The sequence below is a fragment of the Calonectris borealis genome, chromosome 23 (assembly GCF_964195595.1).
Source record: "Calonectris borealis chromosome 23, bCalBor7.hap1.2, whole genome shotgun sequence".
NCBI lineage: Eukaryota > Metazoa > Chordata > Aves > Procellariiformes > Procellariidae > Calonectris > Calonectris borealis.
Genome location: NC_134334.1, coordinates 5,123,427 through 5,143,995, shown reverse-complemented (window position 1 = coordinate 5,143,995; position 20,569 = coordinate 5,123,427). Strand labels below are relative to the sequence as shown.

The window sequence follows — 20,569 nt, the reverse complement described above, 5'->3', positions numbered from 1 at the left end:
CTGACAATTGAAGGAGCTTCTGGAGAAGGCAGACAGCTAGAAGACATGATTAACTCTTCTGTGGCATTCACATCAAGACATCCATGTAAAAGACCTAACTATTTGCTATTGGGACTGTGGCTCATTATCCACACCTGCTCAAAAAAAGGGCAAAGCAGGTGCAATAAGGAGCATGAGAGGAGGAAGAACAAGGCCCCTTACAATGTGGTCTGCAATCCAAATACTTGGACCACAGATAGTTCAGCCATGTGCATCCCCCTACTCTTCTTACGAGAAATACAATAAATTCCACCTACATCTGACTGGACCTGCCCATAGGCTCCATCACCTTAAGAAAAATTAATCAAGCCCAGCACGATGGGGGATGCTGCCGGGAAGGGGCGAGCAGGAGAAACCACTGCAGGTGAAAACAGCAGTTGAACTCACATTCCCATCTCCATTTGCAGACTTTTAGTATCTCCCTTTGACGTTGCTCCAACGTGTATTTACCGTTTCATTTCCCAGAGGGGACGGTCCTTCACTGAAGACCCATTTCAGCCTCACCAGTAACGCTCCCTGACGTTGGTGTGCTGGCACGAACGCCCCACCTAGCGGCAACCACCAGTGGAAAAGCTGTGGAACCAACAAAGTGCTGCAAATAAATCACTCGTACCAGTTTAAATGGGCTGCTAAAAGTCATGAAGGACCAACATGACACATGAAACCACTGGAGAGAGAAGACAAAGCTCTCTACTCTTCCGTGTGTCCTCAAAAGCTTGATACACCTATATATTTTTTAAGAGAGACGAAGATCGAGAGCTGAACCAACGTAAAATTCCTGCATCTATAATCACCTTGTATAATTTGACAACATTATTAGTATTTCTTGATGCACAGAACTCCTGTGCCCACTTATTCTCAATGTTCATCTTAAAATAGGATTTAACTGGAAACTTGAGACTACTTTCTTATGCTTTGCCTGATATATTGTATTCTCTTTCACAGTTTCTACTCCCTACAAGGTTTTCAGAATTGCATGCATCACATACAACTTTTCATCCATCGCACAAAGGCACTCGCACACTACTGAATTTAGTTTTGCCTGCCTTATGATTCCACAGCGCAGCTACTGTGCAACCAGAGCCTCACAGATACAATGAAGCTTATAGCAGTTCTACCCTGATGAAAGGGAGAGTTTAATTAACATTTGTTTCTCTGTAAAGGCTGCAAGAGCAACTAGTACATATATGTGGCCACATTTATTCACACAAGTAGTAGGGAAATGTATACACCAGGCATTGGACAGGGATAGTCTTTTCTTTCCTGGAGCAGTGCCGCCACTCCTTCAGAACTTTGCCACTTAATCCTAAGAAATCTGTCTTTTCAACAAGAAGTAGTGCTCAAAGATCAGGAAAGAAAATTTACCTTAGGACTTGGAAGTCCAGTTTCTAATACACAGTATTATCTTTCAGGATTTAGCCCCATCCATATCCATTTCCTGTTCTTCAGAAATCTAACATGTAAACAGAGCTCTTGCTACGTATTTATAATTACATAAAGCTTGAAATATCATTTCTAGTGTCTCTACTGCAGTTGTTGAATAAAACAGAGGCTTATGTAGTGACCACAATTTCCTTTTCTAGACACTAAACATTTTTTGGATAGAAATGCCAGGGGCCTGAATGCTGTAGCTGTGAAGACTATTACACAGAAGTCTGCTGCTACACTACAGTTACAATCAAATACATCCAGAAAAGTTCAAAACTAGAACTGCTTCACGAAATCCTGAAGACTTAAAAAAAACCACCAAACCAACAAACCAAAAAAACCCTACCCCCAAACACCAAGAACACCCCCCTTCCCCAACCCCTTTAAAAGCCAAAGTTAATTGGGAGGATCATTCATTTACTTGGAGCATCACACACAAAGATGAAGGATAAGACAGTCTTCGAAGGATTTCAAACATGCAAAAGAACTTCCAGCTACTAAATCAGCAAAGACAGGGGATTAATAATAAATTAGCTGTTCCCAAATTTAAGTGCAGCTGTAGAAGTCCAAACTGAAACACTTTCAAATGCTTGATTGAAAAATCTTGAGGATATCATGTGTCCAGGACCCAAATTCACTAGTTAGTTTTGAAAACCTTGGACCAGATGTAGCTAACGATTTCCACTACGCTCATCACCTCTTGTGTGAGAATGAATGCCTCAGAGTCACAGAGTCATCTGAAAGTTAAAACAGGAAATAACCACAACCAAAAAAAAGCCACAGAAAACAACAATAAAGTCCACTTCTGAGTATTACATGTTTATTCCTTGCTACATGCAGGATTACATGAGCTGGACAACGCGTGCAGCGAAGTGCTTGCTTAGTTGGAAGTTGCTGTAAATGGCTGTAAATATAAACCACCCTTTTGTTCTGCCTGCCTGGGCTGGGTCCTGGCCCAGGACTGAAGCCTGTAGCCGCTCCCTCAACACAGGCTCAGCAGGACCCGGCCACAAAGACCTCCCTCCGAACCCCCGCAAAGCCAGCGCTGCCGGGCGCTTTACGAGCCAGGGGCACGCAGCCTCCCAGAAAACCACCTGGACTGTTTTCTTCAGCCTATAAAATTCACTTTATACACTCCTTATTATCTCTTATTTTCAAGGGGAATAATGGGGGCAGGAGCGATCTTTACTTAAAGGCACATAAAAGTAGTTTTACCTGTGCGTTTGGTGGGAGTACACACAAGACAGCGGCCACAACGGGGAAGGCCGAGAGCTCCCCTCACACGACCCAGGGTGAGGGTGCCAAGTCGTAATACTTTATGTCATATATTTTATATTTGGCCACTACGGAAATAAGAAATTGCCATCACTTACCCCAGCCCATCCCCTGCCAGGCAGCTCCTGGGGTCGCAGGCGGCTTTGTTCCAAAAGCAATCCCTGGTTTAGGTCTGGTTTCCGCACAAGGGGTACACACCTTGCAGAAACCGAGGGCTAGCAGGGACCCACGGGCTCAGGCCAGCCTGGGTCCCTGGTGCAGGGCGAGCCCCTCAGCCCCACCACGGCTTACTGGGACCAGCAGTGCCTGCAAAGAAGCTTCTGGCTCTCATCAGCACAGAGGAGCTGCAGCTGCGTGTGCTCCCAGGTGCCTGGGCAGGCTGAGGGGAGGGCACTGCACCCCCCGGCTGACCCTGGACCTTTGGGTAACATGAGGTTACCTGAGAAAAATTATTAATTGGCCCTTCAGAAACTGGAGCAGCTCTTGCCCCTCTCCAAGAGAGGATATTCCACATTAAAAAAAAAAAAAACAAAAAACAACAACAGAAAAGCCTTCTCAAAAAGCCCCCTCTTGGGCCCTGGCTTTGCAGCCTGCACTGGGCATAAATTACAGCCTTTGCTGCATTCACGCAATTAGCACAATTAAGATGACTCAGACTGGGATCAAGACACCCTGCTGAGAGCCTGGAGCCCACAGATGACAGAAAACCAGTAAGAAGCACCAAGAGCAGCATACAGAAATCCTTATGCACATAACCAACCTCCCGCACCGCCTGTCACCTCCCCAAAGGAATTGGGATGGATTGAGCACAATTCTTGGCAAAAACAAGGTAAAGTTGAGACTAGGAAGGAGAAGTATGGGTGTCTGGCTTGAACTGAGCCTGGGGAAGGGGGAGGAAAGGCATTTCCCTAAGTGTATGATTGTTTATGGCTTTTTTTCCCAGTATCTAAATCAGTGACCAGAAGTTATACTAACTGGCAATAAATTCAATTATGTAAAAATTCCCTGAGTCAAGACTGTTTTGCCTGCAACAGGGCCACCCGGCACTCAGGGACACGGCCCGCCACGGGCTTTCTAAGGAGACCCCACGTACTGAACCTTTACCTGGGAAAGAGAAAACCAGACAATCCCGTTCTTCGTGGGGATGGGGTGTGACGGAGCCAGTGAGCGAGGGTGCCTGTCCCAGTGGCACTACAGCTGAGGCCACAGAGAAAACCCGGAGCAACTCTCCCCCAAGACTTGATTTCTTTCTACTTCTAGCTCTGGAGATCCATGTATGAAAGTGCGTGCGCACACACACCCACACACAAGCAGACACTTTCACTCTTCAGGAGTTATCTACACCATAGAGTAGAAAGAAGACACTATCAGGGTCCAGGTTCATCTTACTAACACTGGCTACACCATACTCTGAAAGCACGACGGCACAATTAGTTTACACACAAGCAATTAGTTTATGCCTTGAAAGATAACGAGTCCATGCACGAGCTAAAAGTTCACGCATAAGCACACAACAGGTTCATGCATGAGGGCAAAGTTAGTTTATGCACAAACAATTAATTATTTAATATCTGGGCAAACAATTAGTTAATGCATGAATGCACAATAAATTTCACGTGTGACTGTGGACATTTTCACTCTTTACCCATTACATACAATGGAATAGCAAGAAGAAATATCAAAAGAAGAAATACTGAGTCTATTTGTACTAATACCAGCTATACCATACCCTGAAGGCAATTCTGTTTGAACCAAAATTATTATCCAAGAAAACAATTTGTTCTTCGTATGCACATCTCCATTCATTATTTTAGAATAAAATGGGAGTCCTTTAGAACAGTTATTACTCTTTCAAGCTCCAAAGAATAAGGTTTGTTTTACAGAAGAGACAAATATCAGCTGCAACATCATCAGATTCAATAACCTGCCTATGGTGCTCAGCTGAAAAAACAACCTGTGAGAAGCACACACATCGTCAGACTTTCAGAAACTCTTCCTATTTTCACAATTCTGAGCACCATGGAATTAATGGGAGTGCAGAGGTCAAACTTAATACCCAAAATTCAGCAGCTGTAGTTTCACATACATGTATTGTTCACATACGCTCTAAACTGCAGCAGGGACTTCAACGTTGCCAAAACAGAACAGAACCATGTATTATTTAAAACAAAAACCCCAGAAGAATTTGTTTCGATTACATACAGACTTAACACCAGCTTCGAAATGCAACAATTTTTACGTACTTGCATTCCACTTTGGGGGCTGATTTTATAAACAAAGTTCAAATACAGTTTTTCAAAGTATAGCAAGTGGTTTAGTGTTCAAGATTATCGGGAGCTACATGAAAAACGAGACAAAAAGAAAACAAAAAGCAACCTGAAAAATCATAAAACTGCAATAGCTTTAATACATTGGCATCCTGTAAGAACAACCGTAAAGTTGTTGCCCCAGCTAAATCTAACAGTATTTCCAGCACTGTTTATATCATATTGCTAGAATTTAAAGATGACATTCAGAATCGCTTTGTATGTATAAGAAAGTATAAAATAACAACTATAAAACCGGTTTAAGTTGCACCTTCTTTCGAGGATCATCAAGAAAGCGTCAAAATAGTTTAAGTACTTTCTGAAGCCACAACTCTTAGGAAGTACTATTTATTAAACAAGGCATAAAATACAACATGCAACAAGTGCTGCTCTTCACACAACACAACAGCATTTGAACTCTTCTCTCCCTTAAACTTAAAACACAGTTCTTACTAGAAGCATATTTTATCTCTGAACTCTTATTTTGAGGGAGAAGCATAGAAACTACACCCTCTGAAATTAAAAGGAGAAAAGATTCTTATATAGTAATTATAGCATCATTTATAAGAAACATGTTAACAATGAACATATATAAACATATATAACAAGCAACAATATAAAATAGCCTTTTACTGTATGAAAACCCCATATAGATTCACTTTAAATACAAACCCACAAGATTCCCAGTATTACTCCAAAGATCTTTGGGGTTTGTGTTTTGTTGGGTTTTTTCCCCTCCAAAACCGAAAAAGACATATATTGCTTTTTCATAAACCTTGAAAGAAAAGCTCCAAAATGAGTTTGAGGACACTTGGAAAAACAATTTCCCTGCATGAACCAAGTTTCACTTTTGCAAGGATAGACAGGACTCTTCATGTACTTTCAGATTCGAGAAGACACCAGATTCTGATGAGCTCGCTCAAGTTCTGCAGCTCCCTTCCAGGCTTGCCTGAAGGTTCGAACAACAAAATCATGACCTCCCCCCAATCCCCAAACCCCAACTGATAGAACAGAAACACAATCCACGCTCCTCACAGCACAGAGGAGAGAAACAAGGTGGCACATCTTAGTCACTGCAATAGGAACTTCTCAGACCAATCTTCCTTCGGGGTATTTCCAACAGCTGAGCGTTTTTAAGTCACTTTTCTCAGAAATTCAGTCGAGACGCAGAAGCACCCCCAAACCCGCACCAGCAACCCGGCTCGAGCTCTGCCAAGCAGCAGAGGGGACGTTATTTCAAGGAGGAGGGCAGCTTCGCCCCCCAGTCGCAGGGCACCCCGCCATCCGGCTCCGCCGGGCGCAGGGCCGCCCTCGCCCCGCCGCCGGGCATCACCCAGGCGGGCAGCCCCGGCGGCGGCCCCAGGAAGGCGGGCGGGCCCCAGCCGGGCACCTCGGGGCAGCGGCACCCGCGGGGCAGCGCCACCGCCGCGCACGGACCGTGCGGGCAGCCGGCGGGGCCGCCGGGCAGCGGAGCCAGCGGCCAGGGCGCGGCGGGGGGCGGCGGCGGCGGCGGCGGGGGGGGTGCGCGGCGCGGGCGGCGGCGGCGGCGGTAGTCGCCCCCCGGGAACATGTCCTGGAAGGCGGGGTCCAGCGCCCAGTCGCCGCCGCGGGCGGGGGCGGCGGGGCCGGGGCGGCGGGGCAGGCGGCGGAAGCAGGGGTTGAGGCTGAGGTTGTGGCGGACGCTGTTCTGCCAGCCCTTGGGGCCGCCGCGGTAGTAGGGGAAGCGCCCCGCGATGTAGGCGTAGATGCCGCTGAGCGGCAGGCGCTGCTCGGGGCTGGCCCGGATGGCCATGGCGATCAGCGCCACGTAGGAGTAAGGCGGCTTCTCCAGCGCCTGCACCGCGTCCGGGCTGCCCGTCGCCCCGGGCTCCGCTTCCCCCATGGCCCCGCGCTCCCCCCCCCGGCCCCGCCGCTGCACCTCTAAACCCTCGCCCCCGCCTCCCCCGCCCCCAGCCCCGGGGCTGTTTGGGGTCGCGGGCGGGTCAGGCCGTCGCTTTGGGTTCGCAAACCCAAATATCGAGGAGCCCGCCCGGCCCCACGGCGGCTGCGGGGGGAGCTGCGGGAGGGGGGGGAGCGGCCCCGCCGGGCCGTTGCACGGCGGGGAGCGGAGCGGGGCAAGGGCAGACAGGCGGGGGCGGCCCCGGTAAAGTTCAGCGCTGTAGTTTACCGGCAGTAAAACCGGTCGAATATACGGAATCTTACCGTTTCAGTGAGTGGCTGCACACCTACTACTTCCAGATGCAAATACACCTACACAGCATCCTCACCGCCCCGGCTGGTACCCCAGCATCATGGCCGCAGGGGGAAGCGCCGGCCGAGCGGATCCGTGCAGGTACCGAGGGGGAGCGGCAGAGGAGCAGAGCTCTGTGCTGCGGCGAGCTCGATTTCATCAGTGCCGCATTCGTGCAAGCGCTACAATTCACCGAGTGCTTCAAAATACACCCCTATGTAAAGAATTACTAGTGGGATGATGGATACCTGCCTCTGCCAGTAATTCAATTAAAACACACGTCCTTCTTTGAAAAGTGTTTCTTTGATCACCCTTAATTAATTAAAAAAAACAAACAAACAAAAAACAACAAAACACCACCAACCCTTAATTAAAAAAAATCATGACTCACTAGTCTGGAAGGAATCAGCTCCTCTTTTCCAAAAGTTGTACAGAGCTAAGAAACAGAAGGAAAACATTGATGACTATCAGGCTGTGGTTCTCAGTTTACAAAAACTACCAAGAGTAGCTCGATAGTGGTGGTCAAACAATGCTGTCATGTCTCATATTTTAAAAATACTGTACAGGTCTTTGATCAGAAAACTTTCACTGGGCTAGATGGAAATATTTAAATTACTAAGAATGAAACATCCCACTGGTTATAACCAATCTGCCAAGAGCAGCAGAAGGAAGCTCTTTGCTGGAACACAGGAAGACTCACCTGTATGACCACAGTTTAGTTCTCTTTCTGCTAGCCCTGTGTAATGGAAAAGAAAGTAAACAGACCACCACTGTTGAAAATAACAACAGATTGCAGAACCAAACAGGTCTCCACCACTAAAAGGAGAGGGGGAGAACGGAAGAGTGTCTGAGAAGTGCATCCCCTCCTGCATAACAATACACAGAACTTCTCCACGTATTTAAAGACAAGACAGAATACATTGCCAGGTCTTAAATTAGCAGCGCATTTTAACAAAGTAAAACATGAGCCATAAAAGTATAAATGGAGGAAAACTACAGCCTTTGAAGCCTGTGCTTAGAAAGCCTATGTCTAAAAGCTTATGCCACCTGTCTCTTAATTACATTACAAAATAAAAACATAAATTAAAGACTATAAAATAACACATAAAAGCAAAATCTTGGGGAGACTCTCAGCCCCCATCTCTCAGAGGAAAAAAAACCCCAAGTGACAAATGAACACAAATCATAAGGCATGCATAAAACTGGAGCACTCTGACACTCTGTGACTGTGCGTATCTTGGGACGAATTCTGGGGCTTCACTGAACATCCCTTACATGTGCCCAGTCCTTACCCGTCTAAATAATCCTCTGGGCTTTCTTGCTGACACATGCACGTTTGGGAGATGACTGGATCAGGCCCAAAGCACCTGCATTCAGTACCTCCCTTACACCCCTCCTCCCCGCCTACCAAAGTACTGAAAATCCAGACAAAATGAGATAGTGCTGATGTTACCATGCGACCCCACAGTCGTCAGCTGAGGTCAGGGCTCTAAGAAAACAGGTACGTAAATGACAGTCCCTATCCCGCAGGGGTTCAAGACAGCAAGGTCCCTATGGGGGTGCAGCTGCATCTGCGAAGTTCAGAACATCAGTTAATGGCAGGAGATGACTTCCCTTTTAACTGATGGAAAGCCTTCAAAGCGTAACAATGTACTTCCTTTCCATCTCCAAATCATGGTCATGAGCTTCGCCTTGCTTTGGGGAAGCTCACAAAGCTTTGTGCTTTCTCTTAGTTCTTGCTAGCTTTAAAAGAGTAAAGAGATCAAAGTTAATTTGACCAGACACACACACAAGCACAAATACTGTCTCCCTTTCCCCAAAAAATATTTATCTCCCCAAGAAACAGAATCACACTAAGGTGAAAACTTATCCGTTTTTATTTTTTAAAGAAAAATATTCCTCTTTAAACACAAAGCATGAACTAAAAACCTCTGAGGAACAGCTTCTCCTCCCTTGGAGCGCATTTAACTAAACTGTACAGTGTTAGAGCTCCCCAAACAAGCATACACACATGACATACAGTATTTCTTTCACAGGAAATAAGGTTTAGGACTCAAAATTGTCCTGCACACCAGCTCTAGATACCCACTCCATCCAGAAGGACTCTGTCCCTTACTCCCACCATAGGACACAGTGATGGTAATTTCTGGATGAAACATATATTTAAAAAAAAAAAAAAGAAAGAGAAAAAGTATTGGCCAAATTGGCCCTTTCTAGCCTTCTAACAAATGTCTGTGAGAGAGGTTAAGACCATAGTTATTTCCAGGAATGGTGCTTGGAAGAAAAAATATAGCAGCATCCACAGGCAACACAAGCCCTTAATTCCAGCTGCCCTGTTTTAAGGAACCCAGTCAGTTCAGCAGTGTTTTACAGATGTTCCCATCACCCAAGAAGAGGGAATGGGAATAAAATATTCACAGGCCAAATTTGTTGCTTGAGCGGACAGCCTAAAATTCAGCGAATCTGGCCTACATATGCCAGCAATGAGTTTTTTTCCACATTGCCACAGTGACCAATTTGATGTCTAAGTTTTTATGTAAAAAGATATGATGCCCTTCAGAAATCAGCAACTCATTCTACCAATTCTTTCTATCCCATCAAATAGATATGTGCGTAATATTTGTCACATCTGCCAAACTACCCAGACTGCGGAACTGGAACCAGACTCTAGAATTCATATTCTTCCTAATTCGGAACAGCAAAATCATCGAAAGTCTCTGCAAGGTCTCAGAACATGCCTAGCAAGCTCACATCCAAAGAAAAAGTGCCCAGCATTTTCAAGGGAAGGCAGGTAATGGAAAAGGTCTGGAAATGGAGCTCATTTATATCCCAGCTGATCATTAATGGTTGGTATTACTAAGTAATGCTCAAATCTTTATCAGACCATTTTGTAAAGATCTTTTCCATTCCATACACTCCAACAGTTTTTACAGTAGGAAAAATATTAGAAAAATAAAATCTCACCCCTGAACAACACTGTATGAAGATCAACATCATCGGTCACAAAGATTTTTACAGGGGGACCAGATAATCTTTTGTTTCCTCCAAACCAGCTTCATATAGAAAACAGCAGCAAGATAGACACAGTATCTAAGAGCTAGATTAAGGCCAACAATATAATGACAAACATGGGCTCAGATCTTTTGAAATGAAGAAACCCTCCAAATGTTTTTATACATATGCATGCACACGCACACACACACACACACACACGTATACTCGTGTGTACTATTCAAGCGAAGGCTTCACAACCGTGAAAGCACCACTGGAGAGTGTTCTAGCACCAGAATGAAAAAGTTGGTTGTCTTTCCTCTTCAGCAATAAAATCCAAAGTCTTTCTATTGCTTTGGACAAGGTCACCAAATACCCTTCCATGAACAGTTTCAGTGAGCAGATTCAGAAGTGCAGTGACAGGTTAAAGTGTTCCTGTTCTGGAATATGGGCAAGAAGAGGTGTGTTGAGAGGCTGCAGCTCCTTGGTTGCTGGAAAGGAGGAGAAAATTTGTATTGCAATCTGGTAGAGACAGAGACCAACTTGGACTCCGGGTGAGTGCGATGGTAAAACTCAGCGCAGACTGGGAAGTGGAAGTGGAAAGTTTGCATACATGAAGTCACAGTGCACATCTGTTGGCATAATAAAGACAAGGAAACCCACAGTATTCTCTGGCAGGTTTGTCTCTGCATAGGAGGCCCCTGGGATTGCTGGAAGTCAGGACAAGGATCCGTGAATGGGATGTCACACACTGCACCAGGACATCATCAAACTCAAACAGCAGAGGTCTACATAGAAGCTTGTAAGTTGGTCTGCTAGCATCTTGCCTACACACGTGCTTAAGTGAGCCTGCAAAAGTCTATAAAAGGGACAAAAATCTCTCAACAGCAAGGTTATGGCTCCGGTGTGGCTCCAAGTAACAATTCATGCAAGTTACAAAAGAATTAATCATCAACCTGCAGCACATCTTCCTGCTGCAGGTCTCTCTCCTGGATCGAGGCCTTCGCACGGGAGGTGCTGGCTGTGCAGCCCTCCACCAACACTCCGAAGAGGCCGAGAGAAAGATGCGGAGGCAGGAACGACATCTCCACAGCCTCTCAGATCAGCACGCGTGGGCAGAGGTTTGTCCTCTGCCTGTAAGATGCAGGGTAGGCAATGAGCAGGCCTTGCTAACAAGGGAGGATGGGGCTGGAAGCGGGCTGCTGAAACAATGGAGGCAGAAATGGAAAAGACAAAGAGAGACTTAATTTTTCAGTGCTTGAATCACCAGCAGTAAAGCCCCATTTAATCTGTCATATAGCATGCTGATTAGAGTCTGGCTATCACTCACATGATGTATTAAGTAAGGCTGTGGTAGGAACGCAATTAAAACATGCAAGAAAAAAAAAAAATGACGTGGTAGGAAGGGTGATCGTCACTCCGAGGTGTGAATTTCAGGTTCAGAGCAGAGAATTATCAGCAGAGATACACTTTGTTTCTGTGCACGTGCAAGAGTACAACAGAGGGAACAGCAGCAGAACTGAAAGGGAGGAAAAGACACAGTAAGCCTAACGCTGTAATTCAAGATGCAAACACAGGAAAATGGGGTGAGGGAAAGAGAAAAGAAATCTGAGGTAAAGGAGCCCAAAGGAAGAGACAATTGAAAAACTCTTAAAAGAGTCAGTCCTGCTTTAGGAAATACATAGCTAATGTCAGTTGGCTCTCTTTTCACCAGGTATCCTTGACACATTGGTAAATCATCTCTCTGCACTTGGGATTTAAGAACCAAAACATAAAGATCAAGATTTTTTTTTTCCCTAAGATGTACTAAATGATTTTGAGTATTAAGCACGATATTCTAAATGGCCCCTGAATTCTAAGCAATGCTGAAGACTCACCCAAAAGCAGAAGCACCCAAATTATAAACTGCTTTTGAAAATCCAGGGCTAGTTCCTTTGGGTTAGAAAAGAAGAATCTCTCCAGAAGGCTGAATTGTCCAGAAGCAGGTTTGGCATTTCTCACTGAGAGCACCTTGGCATTTAACTAAGTAAGAAATATCTTAAATGGTTACTTAGCAAATCCCAATATCAGATTGAGGCGTCGGGTTTCTGGATAAATGTGTACAATCAGACAGCTCCTCACGTATCTTCTAACAGAACAGATTTGTGCGATTTACAGCAAGAACACGCTACACCACTCGCTGCTTCGGTGAAAACACCAGCAGTCAGAGTTGTGAGCTGAAGCCCTTGGACTATGGTGCAAATCACATAGGGATCCTTCCTTATTACAGAATTAATTGTAACAGAATTAATGCCTCCTGGGTAAAGCAAAGCGCAGGCTTCCTCTTTATAACGCAAACCACAAAAGGATGTCTGTCTGGGGTTTGTGCATACCTACAGCAACAGTGCTGGTCGGAGGTACCTACAGACAGCCGTTTCTGAGAACCGGCACGACCAGAATGGCCACTGGTGAAAGCGGCCTCAGGGCACAGCCCAGGTGGAAGCACATGGACATATAAGATGCAAGAATATGACAGAGCAGCCAAGGTCACCCATGTACGTAGGCAAGCTTAAGGCAACTAAAGAAAACCCACTGGTAATCTAGAGGAGAGTGCCAAAGGGAAGAGAGAAGAGGAACCACTGGGCAAAGAGGCTGGGAATGCCGTTACAGTAGCCAAAGCCCAGCACCAGCTACTAAGCCACCTCTCTTCTCCAGCTCGTTTGTTCTAATTCTCCTGATTTTACCAGCACCATCAGCATGAGGTTAATATGTCAGAAAGAAGAGCTGGGGATAGGTTCCTAAAAACGTAGCTTGCACATTTTCAGGCTTGTGTCTCAGGTCAGTTCCTTTGAAAGAAAGCGCATGGGCCATTTGACTGGCCTCTTGCTTTGAACTGGAGCTTTCTGGGAATTCTGCCTGCCACCTCCAGGGACAATCCTGTGACATGTTCTGCCTGGAAGTGATGGCAGCAGCTACGTGGGTTCCTTGTCGTGACAGTTGAGCATACAGTAGTTTTTTAAAAAAACAGCATGCACCAGTGGCACGGCCATTAGACATGAAGCCGTGGTTGAATTCTTCTCGTCTCCTCAGAAGCAGGTGGAACCAGAAAGAAAGGGAGTGTTGGCGCAAATCAACGCAGGCTCCGGTAGACATAGGCTGATGTGAAGATAGCATTGAGAGTCAGACTCACGGCTAGCAGGCCTCGGAGAGCGGAGTTACCAAAATGACCTTAGTAGAAGAGGACAACACAAAGAAAAAAAGGAATAGTAGAAAGAGATATTAAAGAATTGATGAGATAAATAACAGTGAACATATGTCGTGCTCTTTTTCTCTCTTTGCCCAGCGTTTTCACCATAAGCAGAAACTGCTGAAGCACTTTTCCTGTCAGGAGAGATTCCACTGCTCTCTTTGGTTCTATTTTCATCTCATCACTCTTCTCAACACCCGCATTCCCACCCCTTTCCTTCTGTCTCAGTTTAGCACTCTGCAGTATTCTTCAGACAGTCCAAGGAACAGGAATAGCCTTATTAAGGTCTTAGAATAGCAGGTAGAAGATCCATTTTGCTACCACTTATTTATTTGATCTCAAGATCAGATCACTACTACAGCACAGGAAAGATCGCAGTTACCCGAGATCAGTTATCTCATAGAAATGCTCACACGTACATAAGCACGCACATGACTTGCACTTACCTCTCCAGCCTGCCAGATCTTCCCCTTTGGTAGTTGTGTCTACCACACAGGTAGATGAGTGTGATGAGCGATCCTCCTTTTTGATGGAATTATCACTGCAAATACTCCCTCCTTCCATAGCAGATCTCATATCTGCAAGGAGAAAAAGATATGAAAATTCAGAGGGCATCAGGGGAAGCCAAAAGTAGCAGAAGTTACCAGACTAAAGCTAGACATGAGTAATGAATGGTTGCCTGGTAAAGTCATGAAAGGATTAAGGACAGGAGCTGGAAACAAAAGGCAAATTTCACTGCTGTGCAGCAGAAGTTGCCTGCATGTTTGTCTCGTACACTGTCCGTATCAGCATCACCACATCCGTGGTTAACGGAGTTATCCAAACACGGGTGAAGGCAGCGGCAGTATCCCTGGGGCACCACTAAGTGAGAAAAGGACATCTGTTTTGGCAGACAAGAGGCTCTCCAGGCCAGTGGATTCTTAAGGGAGCTTTGGTAGCCTAACAGTCATCACCACCTGGGTTTTTCCTGCAGGTTTCCCATCTATTGTGTGGCCTAGATGATGCACGGCTTTGCTTGCAAGCCAACTCCTTCCTACAAATGCATTTCCCCAAGTGCAGCAGGCTGCATACCATGCATTCCCCGCTCGCTGAGGTTCTTCTTTGGAAAGGAGGACAACTCGGTGGCAAAGATGTTGCTGTCTGAGTGGGTGTGCTCCTCTGAGCTAGTTGGGGTGAGCAGAGCGTCATTCTGGGATGGGAAAAGCAGCAGCTTCTGTCCTTTCAGGTTCAGGCGGGCCGGGCTGATGAGCGGGCGGCGGTACCGCAAGGAACCTGAGCTGGAAGTCACAGAGCCAGCCACCGACGGTGCTGGAGAGGGGATGCGGGAGGGAGCACAGCTGCCGGACAGCAGGGAGAAGTGCTCTGAAATGGAAACATCCCCAAAGAGAAAAAAATGAGATTATAGTCCCAATACAATAGGTGCAGTTTTCTTTAACAATTGTACAAGAAAAGGGAGTGGGAGTTGCAAATGTCCAACATATCTTGTACTAAAATTCTTTATTCATTCCAGTTCCCACACTGCAAAACATGGAGAAATTCCACATGCACTTTGGTACCCTCAGGAATGACTTAGCTAGAGATGGGTTTATCAGGAGCTGGGTGAGCTTTCTTTCTGCTCAGTTGTGTCCACTCAGGACAGCCTGCATTACACATGCTCTTTTGCAGATAAATTAACTGTTCTGGCATGTCCTTTAAAGTGTATCAGGATGCGAGGAGGTTTGCACAATGGCATTAGCCATGTGCACAATGGCATTTGCACAATGTGCAGCTCCAGCAGCAAACAGTTAAGGAGCACAAACAGCAGAAGGCTCCATTTGGGGTCAGGAGGGCAACAGACAGGTCACCGGCAGAGCAGACAGGGTAGCCAAATTAGCAGTTCCTTGGGCTGGGGAAGGAAAGAGAAACAAAGAGCTGCCCCAGGAACAGTTTAAAGTCTCCTATCAAAGCAATCTCAACTCAGCTGTAGTGCAGGGAAGGGATCCTTGCTTTGCCTCACTGACTGTGAGCTCTCCCAGGGAGAAGGACATCCAACACAAATAGTACCTTATTTTAATGCAATCCCACTCTTAATTGGAACTCTCTCTGCAGCATTTCTAACAGCGAAATGGACATTTTCACCGGGATGTGAGCAGGGAGGAAAGAATTAAACTCGGATCATGGGTTTCGACCCACTCACTGCAAATCCTGCAAAGACAGTCGCTCTGGAAGGCAATCCATTACCTGATGTAGGAGATTCCTTGGACTGAGATGACTGCGAGGCCGGTCGACTCCCGCTGAACAAGTAGCCAGAATCTAAAAAGCGAAAATGAAACAGTTTGAACCCAGCTGGCTCAGCTACTGGAGGTCTATCCTTCAGAAATGTAACTGCATCATCTTGTCATCAATCTCCGAAGGGGACGTAGGCAGGAAAAATGTCCCTGTTTTCCTGGGTAGGCTATATGCCAGCATCAGAATAATCCACTTTTCCCAACTGCAGCAGAACAGATCTGTCCAGCAGGCTCCAAAAACCACCCTCTGACCGTATCACAGCCTGCCTTGCCTTTACTTTAAAAGGAAGAAGGTGAAGATATGGTTGTACCCTTTTCTTATTAAAAGAGCCTTAAGGGTAGTTCATAGGGTAAGATGAATTCCCATCTAGTTGTCAGGCACAGCAGCCATAATAATGAGGCAGCAAAAAAGCAATTAAAAAAAAAAAAAATCAATGAGAAGTACTGAAGTCAGAAAAAAGAATTGCTAACAAATGAAACTTCAGAGCTTAAATCAATTATTTTTCTTAGGCACTCGATTTACATAATTATAGGCAAACAGCTTCGGAAGTTGAAAACCTTGCTGTTTGCGAAAAATATTCAGCCCCGACAGCACGCTCTCTCCAGTCTGTCTGGCTTTGCACCTTGGCAAAAGAAAGCGCAGACCTCCCAAGGGTGGTTTAGCACGCGGGGGCAATCCCAGCCATCGGGTGCGTTTGCACCTCCCCTTCCAGTGGCACTCAGGTCCCTAGAAAGGTGAAGGCTGTGCCAAAAGCTGCCCCCCGCTGCTGAGAGGTTTGGTCCTTCTCTTGCTCTTAGTGGATCTGGCAAAACCGCTGGCAGCGTGAGCTAGAGAAACTTCGAATGAACTAAAAAATCCCCGCAATACCGCTCTCTCTGCTGCAGTGTTACCCTAGAAACTGCCACATTTTGGCCTCTGATCTTCTGGTAATCAGTTAGTGACACGGGAAAGCTTAGCTCTGGATGGAGAACAGCATTTGAACGCTATTTCCCATCTGCTAGTTTCAAGCACAGCAAAACTGAGGGCTTATTAAGTTGCCGGGAGAAAGTCTTTCCTTAGGCCTATAAACCTTCCCTAGATCGGACAGAGCCCTTGAAAACAAAAGGAAACGGGGTCTCTAAAGCAGCTTCAATCGTTGTGCTAAGGCACATCAAATCCAGACTTAGGGAAGAGCCTGCCTTCAGCTCTGCTCCCTTCAGCTGTAGCAAGAAAAGCAAAGCACACAAAGCAGCTAGCGGGAAGGGAGCGATTGCTCTTGCCAGATCAGTTGTCCTAATGCTCCCAATCACTTCAAAAGCTGCTCTTCTCCATTCCCACGTCTAACCGCTCCTTCTGTCTCTCACCCACACATAGCCTTGTAGCTTGTGCCATACTGCCACGAATGCCTGGAGAAGCCTCTGGATTTCGGTAAACCCACAGCAGGCAAGCACTCAGTGAGACATTTTGTTTCACTAAGATGACAATGGTACGCTGCAAAATTTTTTAATGCCAAAAACCGAACTACCAATGCTGGATACTCCTCTGTGCCACAGGAGCAGCAATCCCTAGACAGGACAACACGTGGATACCTCACAGCCCCTTTCTGACGCACCGTACCACTCCATTGGCATTTCCATTGGGCCAGAAAGTTTCATGCACGCTTACCTGCTCTGGCCAAGGAGGGGATGGTACCCAGCGAGAGTGCCCTGTTGAGACGACCAGGAAGAGAGGAAGAAGAAGTTCTGCGCGGGGATCTGAAGAGCTGTTGGTTTGTCAGCTGGAGAATACTGGGTGGTGTGGGGACAAAGAGAGACGTAGCAGAAGAAGGGAAGCCAGTCCCAGTGCCGCTGGGAAAGACGGTAATCGAATCCCCAGAAAGGTACCTGCAAATGACACGCGTGACAAGACATTTAGCAATGAGTACCTTCCAGTAACTCCCTCGCTCAGTTGTACTTCTTGCATAAACACTTGCTTCGTTACCGGCTTTGTACTGATTTTTTAGTGCAGGAGTGCAAGATGCAGAACGCTTAAGAGTTTACGGGAATGTTCCCACACCTTTGAAACTGGGGAAAGAAGAACTGCTCAACTTTACTTCAATTATTATGCACCAGCCTGTCCCACAGTATAGGGTGGAAGAAATGGTGGAACAGTTTAGGAATTCAGGTGCGAATAGGCAGAGTACCTTGGTTCTCTCCCTGGATGAGAAAATTACCCAGAGATCACCAGAATGCTTTACAAAGGCCAGATACACATAGGACCAACAATAGAGTACATCTTAGGATTTTATGTGCACATGCAAACAACATGCTTAGAAATGTCATGACTGTGGGAAGCAAGTAGTTATCTACTAGTCTTTTTGCCTTTAGAAACCAGAATCATCATCTTACCTCTGATGCCAGTACAGAGAAAAGTATTTTTATGGGTACCTAGATAAAGATTTAGCCACAAGAGCTCTGTTTTAAAACTAACATTCAAACCTCTTTAATACATTTGCCTTTATTATACTTCTGTGAGGTAAGGAAGACTCACTACCCTCACTTTACCGATGGGAAAGAGAAGCAAAAAGAAGCTAAGTGTTTTGTTGAGGGTCACATAAAAATCCTATGATAGAACAGAGACACAAACCTGGGTTTTTCAATCCTAAATGAGTCCTAAACCATTACATTTTCCTTTCTCTGCACACCATAATTAGCCACAAATATGTACTAGCATAGCCATTCAGAGGGAACGGTGCTCCTGTAGCATACACTCCAAGAAGTGTCTTGCTTCCAGTGCGTAAAAAACAATCTCTACTATAATAAATTTAAATTGGCTATAATAATGGCAATTGTATTTCTAGGTCTGTGAGTTGTTTTCAGTGGGTTCTTTCCAAGTGAAAAAGGGGAGCTGTAGAACAGCATGTCCAACTTGAGAACATACGACAAGAGATAACAGACAAAACATACTAAGGATACCTATACCGGTTAGCTTGATTTTTAAGTACTACAGACATATTCCACTGAAAAAATAATGCATGAGTCCTGTATGAGAGGACTTTGTATTTTAAACAGTTTTTGCAGCTAGCACTGCCACAGTATTTCACATTCAATTACTATATACAAATAAACTATCCAATTAATTTCTGATACCCCCATTTCATCACCTACCTTTGCAGTGGTTTAAAATTTTAAAAATCAACCTAAGCTGAACAATTTGTCAAAAATTTACTCCTATTTTTACCTTCTTTCTATTCCTCCTTGCAATCATGTACTGATCTTAGGTTATGTGTTCAGTTTAACTGACTACATTGCATCTGAAATGAGGAGTCAGCTTTGGAGTCTCACTTGTGTCCTCAGACCATCAAAATGAGTATTCTAGGAACGTTGCAATGTTGAAAGTATAGTAATTTTGTGTTAATTTTAACAATTGAATAAAATACATGAAAGAAAGTCTAGAATGTGAACAAGATCTCTCAAGGATCTCTGTAAGATTTTTGTTTAGTTAGAAACAGGTAATACTCTCGCCAAATGACGAAGTACTAACAAAGTATGAAGTGTATATATTTTAAAATGGAGATACCGGACTTTGCAGCATACAATCAAGCTGCAACATTTGGAGGTTTAATCTCACTTCTGATGAAAACACTGAGACAGATGAGAGCAGCAACGTGGCTTTTCATCTGTCAGAGGAAAGCCAGTAGTAAGTCAGAGTGTGAAAGAATATACGTATCTCAGTCTTGCGCTGTGAAGTGATTTATGCATGTGCCATTCTCTCTTGAGATTAAAGAGGTGATGCAGCAATATTATGCAGTGCTAGCATGTCCAGAAGAAGCAGTCTAGAGTTAAGATTACAATTTAAAATATCTTATAAAACTACTTATCTGCTAGTACGAGGCAGACATCAACAATCCCGACCAGCTTAATCAGGCTGAACAACATCTGAGCCAACCAGCTTCCTGGTGCTTGCAAGCAGGACATGCCTTTAACAGCGGCAAGGAACTCGTCAGTCTTGCAGCAGGAACTGCCCAACCTCTTCAGGTTCCAGAGGACCTGGGAAGGTGTCCCGCTTCGCAAACGTGCAGAGTCCTTTAGTGCACACACATATACACATTTGCCCCACCACACACACAGATGTCAACAGCAGATGTACATGTCCATCTCAGCTTTGTAAGAGAAAACGAATGGGAAAGGAAATTAAAAGTGTAGCTCAGGACTGTGATATGAATCGTATCAGAAAGAGCGATACCTACCACTCACTGTGCCATGTCTGTGAAGGGCCAAATCAGAGCACCGCCTGCGAACAACATAGCTCTTTTTTCCTAACTGTGCGCCTTTTGTTTCTTTGGGTTAAAGGATCCCACTTTATACAGCTCCTTGCTGCGCTGGAAAACTGCTTATCTGGCTTACTGGGTTTTGGCAGTTTTTCACTTAATGAGCTGGAAGATATTACAATCATTTAACACTCATAACCGCAATCTCTTTCCTGGGATTGTAACTTTTTTGGATTGGACTTGGATGGGCTCTGCTGCTCAACAGCCCCACTTCTTCTCAACCTCACCAAGTTAGTGCAGTCCGATCCTCTGGGCAGCTGATGAATCGTTTGTCTTGCATCATCCAGAAAAGGAATTTTTCTGGTTAGCAAAGAAGAGCTGAAGAATTTTGAGCATAGCATATTAATGTCTTAGGATTGAATGCTGACCAAAGAATGGCTTAAATATTGATCCACGCTGAACAAAGTAAATTTCTGCAACATGTGCAAAATCCTGTTCCTTTTCTACACGCTCTTCTCTTTAGCGTTTCCCACTGTCATGTCAAGAGGGCTAGATGCTGTAAAAAGCAGGGGTGCTGT

At 45.3% G+C, this 20,569-nt stretch overlaps 3 protein-coding genes across 3 annotated transcripts in view; all 3 read right to left on the bottom strand.

Annotated features, from left to right (window-relative positions):
- PIK3CD (phosphatidylinositol-4,5-bisphosphate 3-kinase catalytic subunit delta) overlaps positions 1–7,706 on the bottom strand; it is a 61,511-nt gene extending 53,805 nt beyond the window's left edge. Inside the window, exon 1 of the mRNA XM_075172425.1 lies at positions 7,670–7,706. The gene's annotated coding sequence lies outside the window, so the exon portion shown is untranslated. The remainder of the gene's footprint in view (positions 1–7,669) is intronic.
- On the bottom strand, positions 6,280–7,046 carry LOC142092188 (forkhead box protein L2-like). Its single transcript, XM_075171907.1, has one exon. It carries the CDS (start codon positions 6,928–6,930, stop codon positions 6,280–6,282), a length of 651 nt encoding a protein of 216 aa, XP_075028008.1. The 5' UTR covers positions 6,931–7,046.
- A 1,431-nt stretch (positions 7,707–9,137) lies between the features above and the next one.
- The window catches only part of TMEM201 (transmembrane protein 201), a 29,986-nt gene continuing 18,554 nt past the window's right edge, over positions 9,138–20,569 (bottom strand). The window contains exons 7-11 of the mRNA XM_075172434.1: positions 17,408–17,625; positions 15,716–15,787; positions 14,567–14,857; positions 13,942–14,073; positions 9,138–13,476 (exon numbers count right to left, since the gene is read on the bottom strand). Of these exons, the coding sequence (XP_075028535.1) occupies positions 13,379–13,476; positions 13,942–14,073; positions 14,567–14,857; positions 15,716–15,787; positions 17,408–17,625 (811 nt within the window). The 3' untranslated portion in view covers positions 9,138–13,378. The remainder of the gene's footprint in view (positions 13,477–13,941; positions 14,074–14,566; positions 14,858–15,715; positions 15,788–17,407; positions 17,626–20,569) is intronic.

What these genes read in the sequence shown, in the direction of transcription:
- LOC142092188 (XM_075171907.1), bottom strand. Translation starts at nt 6,930, where the DNA reads ATGGGGGAAGCGGAGCCCGGGGCGACGGGCAGCCCGGACGCGGTGCAG.